Source organism: Scardinius erythrophthalmus (assembly GCF_964197995.2).
Source record: "Scardinius erythrophthalmus genome assembly, chromosome: 12".
NCBI lineage: Eukaryota > Metazoa > Chordata > Actinopteri > Cypriniformes > Leuciscidae > Scardinius > Scardinius erythrophthalmus.
The window spans coordinates 29,805,805-29,829,005 of NC_138232.1; the positions used below are offsets into that span (position 1 = coordinate 29,805,805).

At 37.7% G+C, this 23,201-nt stretch overlaps 1 protein-coding gene across 1 annotated transcript in view; it reads left to right on the top strand.

The window, feature by feature from the left end:
- The window catches only part of mtmr14 (myotubularin related protein 14), a 33,323-nt gene extending 24,096 nt beyond the window's left edge, over positions 1 to 9,227 (top strand). Inside the window, exons 17-20 of the mRNA XM_081381372.1 lie at positions 2,422 to 2,497; positions 3,149 to 3,346; positions 3,918 to 4,076; positions 7,820 to 9,227. Of these exons, the coding sequence (XP_081237498.1) occupies positions 2,422 to 2,497; positions 3,149 to 3,346; positions 3,918 to 4,076; positions 7,820 to 8,000 (614 nt within the window). The 3' untranslated portion in view covers positions 8,001 to 9,227. The remainder of the gene's footprint in view (positions 1 to 2,421; positions 2,498 to 3,148; positions 3,347 to 3,917; positions 4,077 to 7,819) is intronic.
- The last annotated feature ends 13,974 nt before the right edge of the window (positions 9,228 to 23,201 follow it).

The window sequence follows — 23,201 nt, forward strand, 5'->3', positions numbered from 1 at the left end:
CAAACTTTGTACATGAACTCAGGACTCCAATGTGAGGATGCACAAGATCTGATTTAAAAAAAAAAAAAATTATTTCAGGCTAATTGACAAACCCATTTACTTGTGTCTATGCAAAAGTGTTTCACCTCACACTTTTAATGTTAATGCATTTAGACAGTAGGTGGCACTGTTGTATTACATTTCACAGAGCTGCCAAGTCAGTGTATAGACTGCATTCGTTTTTGTCTTAATAAATGCAGGGCCTGAATTTCGTTTTTTAAACTGGGAGGGAATTCCCCGCTGACATGGGTCAGATGGGGGGGATCTAAAGATTATGGGTGGGGGGGGAGAATAACTTTTGATGCATCGGTCTAATTTAATCATCTTCATTTATTAATATCTACAGATTTGTATGCATGAATTGTGCATTTCCAGTTCTCAAAACAGTTAATAACAAAAAAAAAAAACTTTATACAAAATACATCATGCTCTTCTTCGCTAACCGAACAAACAATTCATTGTCTGTGGCTGTGTTTGTGCGCGCGGGAAATATGCTGCGCATAACAATAGAAAACAAGGAGAAACGCACAGTCACATGCTCAAACAATCAACAATGTCGCTCTAGTGTAAAAACAAGTGGAAAGTGCGGGTGCGGCGCTGTCTCCTTTCCACAAGCGCTTGCTCTGCCGTGGCATCTGTTGTTGCTATGCAACCATGAACTGAGCTCTCCATGATGACAAGGAAGTATCAGCAAAAGATTTATTGATTTATAGCCCTTGCATTATCTTTACTACTAGATATATTTATGGAGATGAAAAATAATAAGGCGCCCTGTACAGCTATGATTAGCTGTTCGGCCGAGCATTCAATGCTGTTACGCTGCAAGCTGATCAGTTGTTTCGTTGCTGCCGCGCTCTATCACTCGCACACCATAAAGAGCAAATTGTTTTTTAATCTTTCAATTTTGTGATTAAAATGACATCATTTGGAAGCGGATAATTTCTTCACAAACAGCTCATTATGACTCAATGTTAGAATGCTGCACCTACACTCGATAGTGTGAATAAGATCAGCGCAACGCAGACCACTGCATTGACAGCGTGAAACATGATCTGTCTACGGCCAGGGCTCAGCGGAAGACAGAAAATGCCGGTCCAGCTCTGATTGAGGAATTAAATTCGAAAATAAAAGACAGTTTGACATCTTTTTTCTCACATCTGTGAATTTATTTTTTTTATCATTTGTTCTGAGATGAAGCGAATATATTTGTGCGGGAATTTCTCGCACTATAAAAGCTAACCTTGCGGGAATGGTTTAAATTATGCGCAATCCCCACATTTCCGCACCGAAATTCAAGCCCTGAAATGGCAGCGGGATGTGTAACTCTAGCATATGGTGCATATGTCATATAAAGTTAGGCAAGGCCAAACAGCGTTATCCATGTTGTTGCGATTGCATCGCTAGAGTAAGCTAATAGTGAAACTGATAGCGTTTTTCATTTAATTACAATATAAGGACTGACGGTAGGCTATAAAAATCAGCGTTTCTGTGTAGGTGATGACAACCATCTTGACAGCAGCAATCAAAGCATCGCTAATTACGGTAGACCTTAATTTGAGATAGTAAATTTGTTCCTAATCAAAGGGAACACTCAACCACAGAACAGTTGGGTGAGTTTTGTATTGGCTTATTGGATACAGTAAATGAAGACTGTCAACTTCTTTTCAATAGGCTACTATTTCATCACCCAAAACACTCCCACTCTCTGCTGTATATTCATAACCAATTATTTCAAAACCAACAACCAAGCCACATAAACAATGCCATTGGCACTAGTCTACATTGCAGACATGTCTCTTAATGCACATAACTTTTCATCTTTTTGCACAATCTTGAAAAAAGTACTATTGTTGAAATTCTCAGATCAAGCAAACTTCAACGCACCCTTATCCACTACCCGAGCAAGCACACTTCGCAGTTCCTCCGGAAATGCATTCTAGTTAAAATTAGTGATTCAATGAATATGTATACTATGATTATAAGAACTGTCTAGTATACATAGCCAATAGTAGATTCTCCTGCTTGTGGTTGTCCCTGCAGGATTGTTTTTTTTTAAATAGACTACAGACTTTATTATACATGGCTTGCTGTTTTATGGTTTTCTTTTTCTTTCTTTCTTTCTTTCTTTCTTTCTTTCTTTCTTTCTTTCTTTCTTTCTTTCTCTCTCTCTCTCTCTCTCTCTCTCTCTCTCTCTCTCTCTCTCTCTCTCTCTCTCTCTCTCTCTCTCTCTCTCTCTCTCTCTCTCTCTCTCTCTCTCTCTCTCTTTCTTTCTTTCTTTCTTTCTTTCTTTCTTTCTTTCTTTCCGTCTCTCTCTATCTCTCTCAGAGTCCAGAGATCGGGGTAGTGTGACAAGTCTGAGCAGTGATTTTTCTCTCATCACAGAAGATACATCTGCTCCCTCCAGTCTACCTGCAGAAGCTACAGATCTGATTACCACTGGACCACAGGCTTCTAGCGGGTAGGACTTACAAAATAAGCACCTTTAATGGCACCTTAATAGTATGAATGCACTTACACCTGTGTAAGACAAGCACATGTTACTGGCAAGATCAGGAGTGTGGCCAATCATAAGATATGTGCTCTGGTCAGCTTCACTCGGCCGAGGGAGAGCAGCACTCTACTGTGAGCATACATATCTAGCCACAGAAATATATAAGGCGTAACCTCGGGAGTGGAGGGAAAAACGGATGCTGCATTATTATGGTAACACTTTACAATAAGGTTTCATTTGTAACATTAGTTAATACATTAGTTACATGAACTAACAATGGGGGGTCTCCCTATGTTTCCTTACAGCAGCCTGAATTCAGTTCACTGTTTTCATGTGAATTTTTAGATGTATCCTCACTCGTCCAGCAGCAGCAGCCTAGCAGATCTAGTCCGCCAAGACCAAGCCTATGTACATGTCATGTTTTTTAATAAATGCTGGTTAAATTCATTGATTGAACTAATGTTTACAGATGATTACAATCATTATTTTGAATGCATTAAACAATCCATAATAATCGCAGAAATTAACAAAAAATGTTCACATGATTTTATTTGAGTAAATAATTGTCTTGACAATTGCAGTTTTAAATGCTGTTAACTTATTTAGTGTTTATCACAGGAGGAAGGGCATGCCATTGTCTTCTAATTCTGTGCTTTGGAACCGACCGATCACTTCAGAGGAGCGAATACCTAATGTTATCACTGAGGCCAGTCCTCTGGGGTCCTTTAAGTCCTCAAGCTCTTCCTCATCCAACCACTCAGATCAAAATCTCACACGGCCGACGGGAAGCACCCCATTAGCTGTGCCAGGAAGGAGGTGGGTACTTGTAAAGTTTATTTTGTAGTGCTTGTGTTTTGTTTTGCTTGAAACTTGATGAATTTGTTTTGTCTGTGTTTTGAAGTTATCTCTGGGAAGCTGCTTTGAGACAATCTACATTGTTAAAAGCGCTATATAAATGAAGATGACTTGAAGGACTTATACCAACCAATTTGTCTTTCAGTGTACATACTTCATGAAAGCACCTTATGATATTTTCACAATTAGTCTTCTGTAAAATAACCAATTTAGACCCATTTGTGAACCCAAAAGTAAACTGAGTTAAGAACCAATTCCTGTTCTTGAACTTGAACTTGAAAGTGGATACAAGTAATTATATGGAGCAGTTTAGTGATCGAAAGGTGTGATTGGTAATATATTATATCATTTAGATAAAGTTGAAATTTGTCAAAACATACACACTTTAATAATAATTTTAAGTACCAAAGAGCCAAACATTTTTTATTGGACCAACCCCACTGGCCAAAATGACCTGTCCTTTCTAACTTTTCTAAAAAATGTTCTTGCTCTATTAATCTTTTAATACTTTGAATGTCTCTCTCAATCTCAGACCAATAGTCGAGTATGCTCGATCAGGCTCTTCGCTATCCACAGATTATGGCAGTTGGCAGATTGTCTCAGGATGTGGGAGCATCCATGATCTTCCCCCCGTGCCCTCAGAGTCTCCTTTTCCATTCAGCTTCCAGGATGAGGGTCCCAGTGGACGAATGTAAGTCTCATACACACTCCAACCCCTCCTATTCACTGTATTCTTGTATTCTCCGCTACTTGTCCTGCTGTTTACCACTAAGATAATTTGTGCACTAGATTAGTAAGAAGGTGTTTGCAAAGATCATAGCTGTATACAGTTCAGCCCTTCTTTATCTCATTCTCTTTTATTTCATCCATTTTTATCGTTCTGCTTCATCAGACCCAGCCGGTTGATGCTGTGTAGTTTAACAGAAATCAGAAATAAAGCTTGGAACAAGTATTTCTGATTTCTGTTAAACTACACAACATGTGCTCTCTGTACAACAACATTTTTGCATGTAAAAAAATTGACAAAGTTGTAATAAGGAGATTAAAAGAGCAATATATTATATTTAAAAAAAAAATTAAAAATAAATAGGCTATTATGAGTCAGGGTTTTCATGATAGTGTATGTAAGTCTGTAATTGAGATTATCTGTGTAATTGAGTATTATTATAAATACATTTCATTTTGAATGTACTATTACAATAATTAAAAAGAATAAAATAAAAAATGTAGTGATGTGGTGAACTTCAAAACATACAAGGAAATCAGTAATAAAGAAGAGCAAAGAAACACGTTAGAAGCAATAAACAAAGAATGCTTTAAGTATCTAACTGAAGAGGGCATATTATAGCTACTAAAGTTTTAGACAAGAGCAGTGAGTTTTTTTGTTTTGTTTGTTTGTTTGATTTATTATTAATGACATCATAGACAACGGCAGACCTAAAGGCTGCAGTTCCTTATGGTTATGGGCATAGCCTACCTAATGTCCAGATCTATTTTGACATATAAGATGTTTTGTCACATCTGTTTACAATCCCTTAAAAACAGTGGTTCTCAAAGTGTGAGGCTCCGTCTAGTGGTACGCAGAGGAATCTCACTGAATTTCGCATGTAAGATCAAACCGGTGTGATCTTTTACTGTGATCAGTCTTGGCCATAGAGGTCTTGGCTGGTCCCTGGAGCATACGATACGATTACACCGGTGTGAGTAGATCCAATATAACGGACAGTGCATCACGTGATCAACTGCTAAATTCAAATGTGCTTTCAGACATTTAAATTCACATAAGTAGGCCTACTAAAAAAACAATACATTTAGAATTTGTAAAATACACACTGATGTCTATGGAAGCGGAAATATCAGATTGTGTAAGTTACACATTGTGTGTAACTTTAAAATTAACTCTATTCTTCTCACAGTTCACCGGCCACTTACTTTCATGTATTTCGGGAGAAGTGGATGAATCAAGTCCTGTAAATCCAACAGATCCGATTCTCTGAACAATGGCACAAACATGACGGCGCATAACGTTATAGCTCAACTAACGCGATCGTTATAAAGGTGTTTAAACAACATAACACTTCCACTTGCATATATTTGACAATCGGAATATCAAATATTTCATGCCATAGCTAACAAAATTTGTGAATATTTTGAATAAAAAAATGAAATAAAAGCAGATCATTAGTCATTCAGCGCTATTGTGGCTGCGGTGTGCAATGGCGCGTCACCATGGAAACAATAAAGTGATCAGTTCTAAATAATGATCGCCTTGAAAAACTCACAGGGGTCAGCCAGAATATTTTAAATGTACGTTTAAAAAGGTTATATGAATACACCGCCTGTGTTTTTTTTTTTAATTAAGTACAGTACTTTTTTTTTTTTTACTTAATATTTTAAGTACAGTAGGCTACAGTTTTTATTTCACTTTTAGGTGCAATAAATTTGAATTGAATCATTATTTAAGTTTTTTATTTACCTGTATGTAAGCAGCACTGTAAATTTTCAAACTGTCTTTTTACAATGTTTAAAGTGGCTGACAATAATAAATATTCTTATTAGAAATTAAGCTGCCTCATTTTGGAGCTGTGCATAACTGTAGCTGAATAGTTAGGCCTACTACGCTACTGTATTTTCATATTGGTCATTATGGTGGTACTTGGAGAGCCAAATATTTTCTGAGGTGGTACTTGGTGTAAAAAGTTTTAGAACCACTGCCTTAAAACATAACTGACTGTTTACATAAATTTTTTTGTCATTCAAGTGCATTTGAAGGGTTCATCCAAAAATGAAAATTCAGCTCACCCTCATTTCAAACCCATAAGACTTCCTTTATCTCGAAATACAAATAAGCATATTTTTTATGAAGTCAGAGATTTCTCTCCCTCCCTCCATTCACCCAAAACACTGACGATTCAAACTGTTGAGATTTGTCAATGAAGTTTGTTTCTGCTTGTAACACAAGCATGTTTAAGCTTAAGAAAGAACAAAAGAGGTTTGTTTTTGTGCATCAAGTACATATGGTTAAGCTTCTGTTTACCATATTCGATATTCTCTATCTAAGTGCACTAATCAATGTTTATATGTGAATAAAGGTCAAAAATATTATCTGTTCATCATTTTAAAGAGATCATGTCTCTTCAGAAGACTTAGATTAAACCACTTGATTCAATACGATTTCTTTTACAATCTCTTTATGAACTTTATGAAGTATCAATTGGTGGAATGGACTTTCAGTGGAGGGACAGAAATCACTCATATCTTCTTTTTTTTAAAATTGAAAGTCTTATTGGTTTGGAATGACAAGAGGATGAGTAATTAACAGAATTTTAATATTTGGGTAGCCTATCCTATACTCGATGATCCTATGCCCGCAGCTAATCATGCAAAGCCACATGCAGTCGGCGCTCTTTATAGAGCATGTAGACAAGCTAAATGTCACAAAATGCAATTTCAGTCAGTTGCTGCGTCCGAAATCCCTTACTGTGTAGTAGGTATTACGTTTGGTTTGAAACTTACTTCGTGACCATTAAAAAAGTATGGTCTGTATAGTATGAATGTGTGTAGTATGAATGAAATTTGGACGTACTACATCCACCATGTTGTCATTGTCATGTGACCTATGTTGTCAGTTGCATCTCTTCACCTCCATTCACAAATCCTCTCCTATGGCCTCATGGGATGGTAAAGTCTCTATAGTATGCGCACTTCAATATCTCGCCATAAGTAGCAGGTCACCAGGTATTTTTCGCCTTCTGTTTTATGAGTACTATGAGAATTCGGACATACTACACAGCTCATATACTGTTTTTCACCTACCAGTATGGAAGTAGAGATATTCTGACATAGCAAGTGAGTTTTATACATCAAATATATCCTTTATTCCATATGGCATAGCAATGTCTTAGTAGGGCATTTGGAAATTGAAATGTAAAATACAAACTCTTACAGTGGAATGTAAAGTCTTCAAAGTGAATAGGATAAGTGTTCCTGTTGCTCAAGTAGTAGAGCATGAGGCTAGCCACGTCCAAGGTCATGGTCAATGTCATCCTAATTCACTTTGGATGAAAGGTCCTACCAAATGCATAAATGTGAAATGATCACTACTATATGGAACAAACACTTAAGTCTATACTATCATTACTGCAGAAAGATGTTATCGTTATATATATTGTTTTATTGTGGTGTAGTTTTAACATCACTAATTCTGCGTATGGAAACATGACAGCTGGTGTAAAACTGTAAATATGCCAGAAATGTAATGGCTGTTATGTTAATTTCTGATATTGTAGGATCTCAAAATACATGAAGATTTTTTTGTACATATTGAGCTGTGTTTTTGTGTGGGAGGAAGGCACAAAAATGACGTCATTGAGTGAAGGGAGAGAATATGATAAATGCCGTTTCTGTGTTTTCTTCTCTCTCTTTTCTTTCTAGGTGCACATTTGTACCTGAAAGGCAGGTGAGGTTGGAGGCAGTGAGGGAGCTGTTCCTTTCAGCCTATAGCTCTACAGTAGGACTTAAATCGTCATCTCCAAGCCCTTCTGGTGCCATCTCAGGCCTGCTGGAGCAGTTTGCCCGTGGGGTCGGCCTTCGTGGCACCAACGCCATTATCTGAGCCTTCCTCTGTTGCACCCATCATTTTCACTCAGCTCTTGTACACACCCTCAGGACTTTTCATGTCATTGTCTTTTTTCCTCCTACTGCACCTTGATGTGGCACCATATCTACCACATCGGGAGTACCTCATTTATTGGTGTAGCTGTACAGTAAATCCTTCTTCATCCCCTTCTTTTCCATCTCTTTTCTTCCTATTTTCTCGCTCTTATTCTCTCCTCACTTATTCCGATGCAATTCTCTACTTGCTGAAAGGAAAAGTGCCAAATCTAAATACAGGGCTACATTAAACTGACTGTTTATCTTTTACTTTTTTTCCTTCACTTACCCTTTACTTTTTGAGTTTGTGTTTTTTACAGACCAAATAATATGTCCATTTGTTGATTTTTCTAATTTAGATTTTAAGCAGCGCTGCTTCAATTTAATTTTTCTTTACCCTCTCTTTTACTTATTTTGATTGTTGCACATTTGTACTGTAATAGGGAAAAATAGAGAGGGGTTTATGAGATCCAGACAGAAAAGGGAAAATTATCTCAAGCTTAACATTGAAAAATTATATTTCAAGGAATAAAAAGGTAAATGTAGTTGAGGGAAAGAGGAAAGAGGGTCTTGCTCCTCCATTTTAAACGCTTGTTTTATTTTAGTTGCTGACTGTCTTATATACTTAAAAGAAATTATTGTAAAAATTTTTTTTTTTTTTTTTTTTCTAAAAAAAGACTGCAAAGACCTTAAGCAGAGTTCAAGATTTGAACTAAGCCTAAAGACTGTCAGTTGATTTGGGGTATTTTTAGGAATGGCAACAGTTTGGGCAGTGGTAATGTAAGACAATGTCATTGTTCTTTTAATTAACAATTTTGTGATTATTTAATGAGTGTGTTATGAATTTAATTCAATTTTTGTTGACTCTAGATTATTTTTAAACTGTATCAATCAAGTACACTTACGTTTTCTGAAGCCAAGTCCTTTTATTATCAGACAACTTTTTCTTGTGAATGATTATTTTCTTTTGGTAAATGCCTCAAAATATCTGATTTGCCTTGGCAGTATATTGATTCCTGTACTTGCATGAATGGCTATAAAGTGGCACTTGAATTCAAGGATTGAAAACATGGAATTTTTAGTATTTTGGACATAAAACCTTTGTGGCCTCATTACCTCAGGGCCTTTTATTGTGCCTTTTGATTTTAAGGAGATAATGATAAAAAAAAATAAACATTCTGTTTCCATGCATGGCTGCATAATTTTTTGTAACTTAGATTTTAAGATCATGTCTGCTGTTTCTCTTTTTGTTCGTTTATGACACAATAACGTCCTTCTGTACTGTAGCAACTTCCGGTGTTGGGTAAAATACAGACTAAAAAAATTCTTCCTTGTCAATTCATGAGTGTGATTTTTATTTTTTATTTTTTTATTACAGGGTCAAGCATGACAGCAGCAAATCTGTTACAAGTTTTAATAGTCTGTTACAAGTTTCATAGTTACAATATAACAGTAATTATATTATGAAAGAAAATTAAACCTACTTATTATACACTAGGTGGCACTGTAACCAAGTTGATATTATCAGGGTATGGTTTTATACAATATGTCTGTATGCCAAAGCATTGCTATACAGCCACATGCTTTTTGACATCTTGCCATCATATTGGTTGGTTACATGAGAACAGTTTTATATATTAAAAAGTTTCTAACAACATTTAGCCAGCATGTCCCCAATTGTCCTAATAGTGTAAACTTATAGTGTAAGTTTTGTATTTGCCAATTTTAGTGAAGCTAGATGAATACCAAAAAGTTTGACAAAAAAAAAATAATTTTCTTCAGAAAAGTTGAAAGAAAAGTAGCTGAAAATCTAGTGGGCTGTAATTGAAACATACACTCACCTAAAGGATTATTAGGAACACCTGTTCAATTTCTCATTAATGCAATTATCTAATCAACCAATCACATGGCAGTTGCTTCAATGCATTTAGGGGTGTGGTCCTGGTCAAGACAATCTCCTGAACTCCAAACTGAATGTCATAATGGGAAAGAAAGGGGATTTAAGCAATTTTGAGCGTGGCATGGTTGTTGGTGCCAGACGGGCCGGTCTGAGTATTTCACAATCTGCTCAGTTACTGGGATTTTCACGCACAACCATTTCTAGGGTTTACAAAGAATGGTGTGAAAAGGGAAAAACATCTAGTATGCGGCAGTCCTGTGGGCGAAAATGCCTTGTTGATGCTAGAGGTCAGCGGAGAATGGGCCGACTGATTCAAGCTGATAGAAGAGCAACTTTGACTGAAATAACCACTCATTACAACCGAGGTATGCAGCAAACCATTTGTGAAGCCACAACACGCACAACCTTGAGGCGGATGGGCTACAACAGCAGAAGACCCCACTGGGTACCACTCATCTCCACTACAAATAGGAAAAAGAGGCTACAATTTGCACGAGCTCACCAAAATTGGACAAATGTTGCCTGGTCTGATGAGTCTCGATTTCTGTTGAGACATTCAGATGGTAGAGTCAGAATTTGGCGTAAACAGAATGAGAACATGGATCCATCATGCCTTGTTACCACTGTGCAGGCTGGTGGTGGTGGTGTAATGGTGTGGGGGATGTTTTCTTGGCACACTTTAGGCCCCTTAGTGCCAATTAGGCATCGTTTATATGCCACGGCCTACCTGAGCATTGTTTCTGACCATGTCCATCCCTTTATGACCACCATGTACCCATCCTCTGATGGCTACTTCCAGCAGAATGCACCATGTCACAAAGCTCGAATCATTTCAAATTGGTTTCTTGAACATGACAATGAGTTCACTGTACTAAAATGGCCCCCACAGTCACCAGATCTCAACCCAATAGAGTATCTTTGGGATGTGGTGGAACGGAAGCTGCCCTGGATGTGCATCTCACAAATCTCCATCAACTGCAAGATGCTATCCTATCAATATGGGCCAACATTTCTAAAGAATGCTTTCAGCACCTTGTTGAATCAATGCCACGTAGAATTAAGGCAGTTCTGAAGGCGAAAGGGGGTCAAACACAGTATTAGTATGGTGTTCCTAATAATCCTTTAGGTGAGTGTATATACAGCGGGGGAAATAAGTATTGAACACGTCATCATTTTTCTCAGTAAATATATTTCCAAAGGTGCTATTGACATGAAATTTTCACCAGATGTTGGTAACAACCCAAGTAAGCCATACATACAAAGAAACAAACAAAAATAAGTTCAGAAATTAAGTTATGTGTAATAATGTGAAATGACACAGGGAAAAAGTATTGAACACATGAAGAAAGGGAGGCGCAAAAAGGCATGGAAAGCCAAGACAACTGCTGAAAACTTACAGTAATTAAAAAGCAATCCAGCCCCCTGTCAGTGGAAATTAATAACAGCTGGTTCAGTCCCAAATGATGCCCTACAAAAAGGTCTCATTGCCAAGGTGTCACACAAGACACATCTCATGATGGGTAAAAGCAAAGAGCTGTCTCAAGACCTTCGCAACCTAATTGTTGCAAAACATAATGATGGCATTGGTTATAGGCGCCATTCTAAGCTTCTGAATGGTCCAGTGAGCACTTTTGGGGCCATAATACGGAAGTGGAAAGACAATAATTTCACCATAAATTTGCCTCGACCAGTGCTCCTTGCAAGATTTCTGATAGAGGAGTGAAAAGAATAATCAGAAGAGTTGTCCAAGAGCCAAGGATCACTTGTGGAGAGCTTCAAAAAGACCTGCAGATAGCAGGTACTGTTGTCTCAAAGAAAACATAAGTAATGCACTCATCCGCCATGGCCTGTATGCACGCTCACCACGCAAGACTCCATTACTGAAAAAAAAAGCATGTTGAAGCTCATTAAAAGTTTGCTGCACAACATTTGGAAAAGCCAGTGAAATACTGGGAGAATATAGTGTGGTCACATGAGAGCAAAATTGAACTGTTTGGATGCCATAATACACACCATATTTGGAGGAGAAATGGCAGTGCACATTACCATAAAAACACCATACAACTTGGTGTTGGCTCTTGGACAACTCTTCTGATTATTCTTTTCACTCCTCTATCAGAAATCTTGCGAGGAGCACTGGTCGAGGCAAATTTATGGTGAAATTATTGTCTTTCCACTTCCGTATTATGGCCCTAAAAGTGCTCTCTGGACCATTCAGAAGCTTAGAATGGCGCCTATAACCAATGCCATCATTATGTTTTGCAACAATTAGGTTGCGAAGGTCTTGAGACAGCTCTTTGCTTTTACCCATCATGAGATGTGTCTTGTGTGACACCTTGGCAATAAGACCTTTTTGTAGGCCATCATTTGGGACTGAACCAGCTGTTATTAATTTCCACTGACAGGGGGCTGGATTGCTTTTTAATTACTGTAAGTTTTCAGCAGTTGTCTTGGCTTTCCATGCCTTTTTGCGCCTCCCTTTCTTCATGTGTTCAATACTTTTTCCCTGTGTCATTTCACATTATTACACATAACTTAAAGGGGGGGTGAAATGCTCATTTTCACTCAATCTCCTGTTAATCTTGAGTACCTATAGAGTAATATTGCATCCTTCATATCTCCAAAAAGTCTTTTGTTTTATTATATTTTTAATTGAAAGATTGGCTGTACCGAGTCTTTCCGGAAAAAAACGAGCGGCTGGGGGCAGGCCGTGTGGGCGAAGCTAAAGCTGTGCTAACGCGCCGATAGCTAACAACACACAGAGACATTTGTTCAACAGTTTTACTCACCGTCCGGTTCCAACGACCGCGAACCTTTATCATTGTGACTGCTTGATCCTTAAGCATTAGACGATCTGCAAATCCATCGATCTGGGCTCTGTTTATAAAACAATCATCGTCGAAATGCAGGGAACAACAACTCCGTTTATGCTCAGGAAAACAAACTCCATCCACGGGTGCCTTAACGCCGGGTTCTTTGGGAATCTGTGCAGGGTTGTCTTGCCCTGGCAACCAAAAACACACTTCTTTGGTGACATTGACTTCCCAAAAGCCGGGCAGGGCGCTTTGATGGCGAACTGCTTTCACTCTCTTGCTCTGTTTTACGAGTGCGCGCGCGCCCTCGATCTTACCGGAGAAGTGCCCTTAGGACCCATATAAGGAAATTCCGCCCTCTCTTACGTCAGACAGAGCCATACTCGAAAAAAACTTTCCGAAACTTGTGACAAACCGGAAGGACAATTTTTGGAACAAAAATACTCCTTCAAACGTTCAACTTAACTTTTGAAACTTTGACCATGTTTAGCATGGGAATCCAACTCTTTAACAGTGTAAAAAACTCAGTATGCATGAAACAGTAATTCACCCCCCCTTTAATTTCTGAACTTATTTTTGTTTGTTTCTTTGTATGTATGGCTTACTTGGGTTGTTACCAACATCTGGTGAAAATTTCATGTCAATAGCACCTTTGGAAATATATTTTCTGAGAAAAATGATGACGTGTTCAATACTTATTTCCCCCGCTGTATATATATATACTTGGATCATTCTCACACAAAACCATTAAAACTGCAGCACTAATCATTTTAAATAATGAAACATGTAATTTAGTAATATATATAAAAAAATCATAATAAAGACATTAGTTTTCTCTACCTTGCACAAAGAGTAATTTCAACAAAGGAATTAATTATTATTGTATTTTACTGCATTTTCTGCTAAAATTCTAATTACCGCAATGCGTCTAGCAATGAATGTATGTTATGTTGTAATTTAAAAAGATTCAAATGAAAATATTCTGGAAAAAAATAAATGGATGTTCTACTATATGTTTTCAAATGACAGAAAAATGACAGATTGGATATTCATTTGTAAAGTGTCCATGACTGATGTTGCCATCCTCCTCAACATTTTTAAGGGCCGTTTACACACAAAATTTTAAAATAAATATTGATTACAGTTTTTTACAATCGCTATGACAGATTTTTCAATACATTTAACAAGTTTCCTAAACTCTTAACGCACCAACACACCTAAAACACACAATTGGGAAAACGGTTAATTTCATGCTCAAAATCACATTATAAACTAAACTCCAAAACTAATTTTCAAAATACAATAATACACTAACACAATACACTATGTTTACCAAAACACTGCAGACATGTTTCAAAATCAAATAATTATTCAAAACACTAACACATGTTCTCTTCCAACAGGAACATTTAGTCAATCATAACACAATGACAAAAAAAAACACTATCATCAGCTGAAATTACAGAGACTGCATTATTTGATATGTGTCAGGTATGCCTTTATACAATAGACAGTATATTGTATTGATCATAGATTGTGTTTTGCACTGCAGTTTCTTTTTAAGTCTCTCTACATTTTTGTTTTGTTTGTAATGTAAATGCATGCATTTTTTTTTTTTTTTTTGCAGCAGCAGCAGCAGAAATTCAATACAACAAAATAAATGACCCTTCTTAGAGTAGCTTTATAGAATGTATGGTTTATGAAAAAAGAAGACCGAGACAGAATTGCTGCAGTAACGGCTATATTTGCAACAGTACATTTCTGCAAGATAACAAAAATATGCAATATAGCTGCCATTTACAGTATTACTGTATGTGAAAATACAAAATATACAAACAGAAAAGGCCATCTTCTAATCTGCCCGGTCTTCTGCATTTGTCCACTTTCTCATCCACATCACACCTGATATCTTCCCTGGCAAGGCATCTTGGGAAGAATCTTTTGGCTTGCCTTATCCTGGTAGTGTTCAGCTGTGATGTCTTGGTATACAGCATCTTTTGCATACAGGAGGGACATTTGGTCCTGTGGACTATGGTCAAAAACCTTTCATCTCCAGGCTGAGAAAACTCCTCAATGGGGTTGAGGAAAGGGAAGTAAGGGGCAAGGAAAATGGACATCATCCTCTGATGGGCATCAAACCAGGCTGTGATTGCACGTGAATGGTGGAATGCCACATTGTCCCATATTTGCATAACTTCAATCAGCTGTTTCTCACTAGCAATGGAATAATGTGAAAATACAAAATATACGAACAGAAAAGGCACAAAAAAAAAAAAAGTAATCTTCTAATTATTTGCATAATTCAATCAGCTGTTTCTCAGTAAGAATAGAATAAAATACAGGGGATATATTTGTGTTTCAGTTCACAATATAAACAGCTGTTCACCTTGACTTTAGCCTGTAAGGTTAGGTTTAGAACATGGTGTTATATGTTCTGACATACAGTGTTAAAGCACTGGTAAATTTGGCAGTAAAAATCCATTGTTTTGGTCTTGTTTGAGCTTTTGTGTAAAAGAAGTTCAAGCATTTTAAATTTGTGCTAACTGTATGCATTTTGTGTTAAAGCAACAAGAAATGTGTTAATAGTATAGCTTACACAGACGGATGTAGTGCTAACTGTGTTAAGAGTTTTGGAAAATTGTTAAATGTATTGAAAAATCTGTCATAGCAATCGTAAAAAACTGTAAGAATTAAGCAAAACGTGCCAGAACCTTCAAGATGGCTGGTAAGCAGATCTCTTTATATTTCTCCAGTTAAAAATCTAAAATTGTCTTGTCAGACCGTGTACACAAAAATATTGTTTTTATAATTACTGAAACAGGTATGTTTCCACATTTAGAAAAACATTATATTAATAATTTTACTTATGTACTGTACTTATGTAAAATGTACTTAATGTCTAATTTACATTGAGTAAAAAAATTGGCCAAATCATTATGACTTGCCTAATGTTATCAAAAAAAAAAAAAAGCCAAGGTACCTCATCCTACGCAACACTATTCTCACTGCTACATTTTAAGGCAAGTTGCAGTAGAGAGAATGTCTTGGGTTACTCAACGTAACCATGGTTCCCTGAGAGTAGGGAATCAGACACTGTGTCACTATCTGTCGTTTTGGTGAAACTCCTTTCTCCGAATATGCTGAAGCCTGATTGACTCCTACTATTGCAACTGCAATAGCCAATGGCACATGTGCTCTCAAGCGATATTGCCTCAGAATCTTTCTAAGAGCGAGAGAATACATGTAAAGACTTTGAGGTGCAACTTATGCAATGTCTCGTTCTCTACTCTCAGGGAACCATGGTTACGTTGAGTAACTCGAGACATTCCCGTTCGAGGTAGGTCTCTCGACATCGCTTCACTAATTGACGCTTTGGGGTACAAAATTACATATAAAAATGACACAATCCCCAAATCTAAAAGAGTTGAAACAGAAATGAGCATAAACACATGCCATGGCAGGAGAGCGCCAAGCTCCCCCTCGGTCGGCCACCGGACCTAGTGGAGACACTTAACCAGTCAGCTGGCAATCAGCCAAGACGGCGCCAGCACCTTCAGCACCGACTAACACATGGTTAATGCCATGGCATTAGACCAGTGCAATGCAATGAGAGGATATTGAAGCAACAATAAAATATTGGTGCACTCACATATTGGTGCATTGGTGCATAACATATTACTGTACACAGCCCATAAGTGCATTATACACAAGCACAACACACACACAGTGAGGCAGGCAGCTTCCAGCAGGAGGCCCCTAATTATCATGATAATACCAATGCAGAATGCTGCAGGTTGTGCGGTGAATATATTTTTTCAAAATAAATAATAACTTGTATAGAGAGTCCTGTAACGAAACACAGGTGCAGACACTATCGCAGCATACCAGACTATACGCCCTATTCAGACGGGATTCGTTTTACAAGGGTAGATGGGGTAATGTAATTTTGACACAGGACGTCTGTACTATTAATGGACAATTTGCACGGGATAAGAAATCTCTGTAAAACTAGCAGAAGTGGGAGGGGTAACTCGATTTACACACCGCCGTCCCTGTCGTCATGTGCATATCATGTTGCTTCCTTATATCAAGTGTGCAAACACATAAAATCCATATATATAACCTATATATAACAGTTAGGTCCGGTCGAACAATTTATTAATTAAATGAATTAAATTCTGATTGGATTCTGTTGGTAATGGGCACTTACCTAAAGCTAAAAAGTTTAGCTTTTTAGAAAACTACTTTTAAACGGGTCGAATTCGCATGGGATTTGTATTACCTGATAGCCTGGATGCCAGCTGAACTTAGCCCCGCCCACAACATTTGAGGTCGAGAAGTTCCCAAGGGGGTAAACCAGCACCCGGAAAGCGTGTCTTCCATGGGGGCAGCCATTGGCTTGCAAGCCATCACCTGCTGTTAGCATTCCATTGACTCCCATTCATTTTGGCATCACTTTGACGAATAACTTCACATCTGAGGCGTTTAAAGACTCCATTTGTCCATTATTTATTTCTAAAGAAACACAACAATGTATAAAAGGCTCCATTACCTTGTATCTTCTGTTATGGCCCCGTAGAAGCCGTTTTTGTAAAAATAGGCTAACAATTGCGTCATAACCATGTGACTCTCTGTTACACTCTAGAGAGATTACCGTATAGACAGGAGGAGAAGCTCGCGAGCAATCGGGGGGACGTGGAGGCAAAATGACAAAATAATTAATCAGAATACTTACCAAAAGTTTCTCCTGCTCCTAGCTCATGGACAGCTCCTACTCATGCTCTCTATCTTTGCAAGATTCGGAAAGGAATGATTCAGATTTCTCTTGGCACAGCTACTAGAAGACTTACAACTGTCAGACAGGTTGCTCACTTCACATCTACGTCATCAAGTTCAGTTTGAGGCTGCGCAGTATGCTCAGCCATCAGGAAGTGAGTGCTTCTAATTGACTTCACTTTTCTCCGTTAAAGTCTATGGGGTCGCTGTGTCCATTTCTTTTACTGTCTATGGGAAGTTCGGTCTGGACTTGATCCATTGTGGAGCAACTATGCTCGAACCAGAGCTGTTCGGACCAATCAAATTGTCAGGGCGGGCTTTATATGATGATGGACAGATGATCAACAGTAACGTAATCATCCACGTCAGCGCTTGGGTTGAATTTGTTTACAACAAAGATGACTCCGTTACTCTGATTGGTTGTAGGTCTATCCAATTGAGTGCAGAGGCATTTTCTTTCCTGGTTCGGTTGAAACACGCTCCTTAATCACAGCCCAATGGAGCAGTATCAGACTCATATTCTTACTAGAATCTGTGTTTGACGACGTCAGGCTAATTACCTGAGCTAATTTTTCCGGACCTTTAAAAGTTAAACTAGTTTAACATGGAGAGTTTAACCATTTGAACTGGTCACCCTGTTACTTTACTCATTATTACTTTATCCCACCTCTCCATGTTAAACTAGTTGACCATTCACCTGGTCACCCAACATGGTCACCTAGTTGCCCTGCTGGTAATAATGAAATGATATGATCACAGATTATAAACTAGATGTGCTGTGTTTGACAGAAACCTGGCTAAAACCAGACGATTACATTGCTTATAACCTCGAGGCAGACGAACAGTTGCTCTGACTGACAAAAAGGACTGGTTTCTAACCATGCAGTGCATGAACAGGGCACAGCGAATGCTTATAGGTCTTTCATCAGAGATCATGCCGGGAGAATAACCTGATAACCTGAGCTCTGAACGGTATATAACGGTGGTTAGGTATATAACCACGTCTAGGCGTAAGCCTCATCATATTTTTTTTTTTTTAACTAACAATAGTGCTCACCACAATTTGGTCATGTAGAGGGATGAGAGGATATTAGCCTCCTTGTGCCATTCAAAATTCTTATTGCCAGGACACTCGAATATGAATATGATGGTAACAAGCCATTATAACGGCTATAAACTCAAAGCATGGTGGGTATACTTTCACTGTCCATATACTCTTGCATAAAAGACAAGGTAATTGACACAGGGCACAGTTCCACCAGGCCTTATTGTCTCATGTTCTATAAAACGTTACTGAGATCAGCAAACACCTATGAAAGTAGACATATTTGAGGTATATAGCTCGCTACCCAAGTCCTTTAAGGCCTTCGCTGATGGCAGAAGAACTCATGTAGCACTGAATCTGTGATGGGCGCAGCTCAGGTAGAGGCAGCGATTATTCATTCCGAAGGTTAGACATGGGTAAAGAGGGGAATGCAGGAATTGACAGGAGCAGGCTCATAACCTAAACTTCCTATCTCGGCTTGGAGGAGGAGAAGAGGTGATAATATAAAAGATAATATAAAAGATTTCATACTGACCACACTTCCCATAGCACCTGATGTACTCATTACATCATAAGAAGAATGGCGTCTACGCTAATATTATTCTCTCTGTTTATCCCGAGGTTTACCATAGTCCGCTGGATCCAGGTCGTATCCAAATCTGATGAAGTACCTGTGCCTGAACACGACGACAACGCAGCCCTGAAGTGTCAATTAGTCTCTAACCTGTGAAGGGCTCCTTCCCTTCCCTTTACCTCTGTACAGATAAAACATTATCAAAATGATTCCAGTTCACATGGATAAGCGGAAGCGACTAAAAAATCTGTATTAAGCAGGCCAGAAAAGTAATTTGGAGTTGTTAATTTGTAAAGAAAGACTACACGCCTGCGCACATATATATATTCAAATGCACATCTAGACTGTAGTGGAAATTCTTAATACGAATACAACCTACTTAATCTGACCTCTTCACCACAGACGATTTAAACAACTTGCAGTTGTTAAAAATACAATACAATACAAAACAATACTTCCTTGAAGTAAGGTGATGGCGTCCCGTCGATGAAGCTACTATCACTACCTCAATCACACTTTGATGTTCTTTTGTTTTCTTTTAAGCATAGAATATTTAGTACTTCTATTACTACCTCAATCACACTTTGATGTTCTTTGGTTTTCTTTTGAGCATAGAATCTGTTTCTCAGCTGCGCAGCATATATCTGATACGACTCCCAAGTTGCTCTTTGTAGAAATGAAGTTTTATTCATGACCGGGAGATCACTGGTCACAACAACCAAGTGAGTCTCCTGAATAGAATGATACATGTACATTTATATCATACAGTTGAGTAAAAATCAATGTTACTCAAGTCTTCTTCACTGTGATTTGTCCTGGTGATTGGTTTGTAATGATCTGAGCTAGTCATATGACTGTTAGTTCTACTGTGTTAAGCACTTTTTGGTTAAGTGGCCTTTGACCTGAGCATCCTTAGTGTGTGTTTCTCTACATTTAATGTTGAAAATACCCATTACATCAAATTTTTCTATCACAAGACTAAACACATAATATGCATACATTAAAAGTTTTCTGTTTTCAGTTAAAACTGTTGTGTAAGCGGCCCCTAAGTTAATAACTAATGATCTTTAAAATGGAAGTGAATCAGTCAAAAACTAATTTAAGCTGGACAATAACTTTATTCTAGAGCTGCTGTAAAGCCAAAACAATCTCTGTTATTTTAATTTCCTATTATCACTGTAAAGCTGCTTTGAAACAATCTATATTGTAAAGGCGCTACATAAATGTAGGTGACTTGACTTGACCAGAGCGCTGCAGAGGAACAGCAGTCCAGGCACCGACCTCTGAAGAGCGTACCTCAACGGCGAGCGATAGGTGGCTTCTCAAAGACAGCATAGCTGAGTGAAGGAGAAAGATTCTGAGGCAATAGCGCTATGCAATAGGTTGGACCCGTCTCTCGCTCGAGTGCCATTGGCTATTGCAATAGCATGATTCAGTCAGGCTTCAGCATTTTCGAATAAATAAGTTTCCCCAAAGCGTCAGCTAATGATGCAATGTCGAGAAACCTACCTCGAAAGGGAACTTCTGTTTCAGTAATGAGAACTTAATCATTCAGACTATTTTTAAATATATTATGAATCATTCATTTAAATATTATAACTGTTGACATTTTGCTTTATGTCCTGTTTCATTGTAGACGGTAAAAGCGATAGTGTCGTCACGTACACGTCACGTATTTCGGTACAAGTTGGTACTGAAAAAAAAAAAAATGTGACGATACCAGCATTTCCCTCTAGCATTTTGAGTGCTGTTGAATGGATTCAACTGCTAATCATAATCAGGATAGCAGGAGACCTGAGCAACGGGAGTTAGATCAGTCAGAATCAGAAATCGATGTAGTCCCTGCAAACAAGCCAGCACTGGCCCTTTACGGGCCCACTTAGGGCTAGCCTAAGGGCCCCCAGCGGGCTGCCAGCGCAGGGCCCATGAGAATTTGCTCATTGGCAAAACGTTGGCCCCTTAGCGCTGGCCCCGCACGGGCAGCCCTCACTTAGCCCCCAGAAAGCCCTCACTAAGCCCACACAGGGCCCGCACTATTAATTTACAACAATAAATCCGTTTCACTATAAATACTTTTCAGCTACTATAACTTATTTTATACATCTGAAATGGATGCAGTCACCACATAACTAATGTCTGTATTGTCAAAAAATGTACAGTAGTCAAAGGGATTTCAAATCAATGTATTTATTAATTACAAAATATAAAACATTCAATTCAGGTTAATACAGGTTAATAAAGCTAATTTAACACTCTGAAAGGGACTAAAAAATCTCTATACAAATATAAAATAATTCAAATAAACATAAAAAATACTGGTAACACTTTATAATAACGTTCAGTTGTAAGTCGTGTATAAGTGGTTAGTTAATGATGAACTAATCATTTACAAAACATTCATAAATGATTAGCAAGTGATATACTAACATTTTATGTATGTTTTGTAAATTCCATTACAAGTCATTTACAAGTGATTAGTAAATGATTAACTAATTATTTACAAAACATGAATATGCGTTCATAAATGATTAAAAAGTGATATGTTAATTATTGTATGTATGTTTTGTAGATTAAGTTATAAGTCATTTACATTTGATTAGTTAATGATTAACTAATCATTTACAAAACATGACTATGCGTTTCATAAATGTTTAATAAATTATGTGTTTTTTTTGTATGTAGCAATTAGAGGGTGCAGAAAGTGTTGTAAATGCCTTGTATACACGTACAGATCATTTGTAACAGGTAAGTAAGTGTTCAACACAATGTGTAAATGCATGAATAAATCATTTACAACACTTTCTGCATCCCCTAATCTTAAGTGTACACTATTCATCACTTGTAAATGTGTTACACATCATTCATAGATTACCACTTCAAGACTCAATAAGGCATAAGATCAACAAATCTTATCTACGAATGATGTGTAACACATTTTCCAAGTGATGAATAGTGTACACTTTAGATTAGGGGATGCAGAGAGTGTTGTAAATTATTTATTTATGCGTTTACACATCATCTATAACAGGTAGGGATGTCAACGATTAATCGACGATCGATTAATTGTCGACAATACATTTAATCGATACAACTTATCGATCATCGATTAAGCAGGTCTTCATGCGCGTGCGCGCTGCTCAACCGCGAAACATGTAAAGCGAGCGCGCCGGAGTGTTTGGGACCATTTTACACCTTCATCATGACTATAAGTTTGCGTGTGTATTCGCAGCCTTTTGTTTTGTGCAAATGTAAGTTGTAATACTGTTTATTTTGTGTATGCCTATCTATATCTGATTTATCTCACATTGGATGCGTTTGGTTAAGAATTAACTCTGTAGTAAAGCGTCAGCTTCAGCGCGCGCAGCTCAAACGGCAGTGCACGACTAATAATGACTATTGGGACTGTAATATTACATAACATTATAAAGAGAACAATACTGTAATAAAACGTGAATTATTTGGGTTTAGTTGCCGTGTCGCGTTGCTCCAGGAAGAGCGCGTCCACAACATGAGTAACGGCTAGTTCTGAATGAATGGCACGTAACGTTAACTTAGTTCAAGTTCACAGTTTGTGCATGAATTTGCGTCATTTTGTGCAGATATAATTTGTAATATTATGTTTATTTTGAATATATCTGATTAATCTCATATAGGATGCGTTTCTTTTAGATAAATAATGTGCTAGCAAAGTGCTCCAGTTTAACGGTAGCAGATTCATTCAGCGCGTGCAGTTGTTCCAGGAAGAGCGCGTCCACAACAGTCACACATTATAAGTGCATACGAGGCGGCGTTGGTGACACGTTGTATTAGTAGTTAATTATATTTGATTATTAAATAATTAATTTAATTATCAATCACATCGAAACATTTTACAATCCTACTAGCCCTTTATTTATATTTAAAACCATTCTCATTGATTTGGTGAGGAACATAGCGTTTTGAGCAACATTTGCAGACAGGCATGCTGTTGGCCATAGTCACTGCAGTAGACGCATATCGCAGTATTACGGCTAACTATTAATCGATTAATTGATCGTTAATTTAAATGACGATCG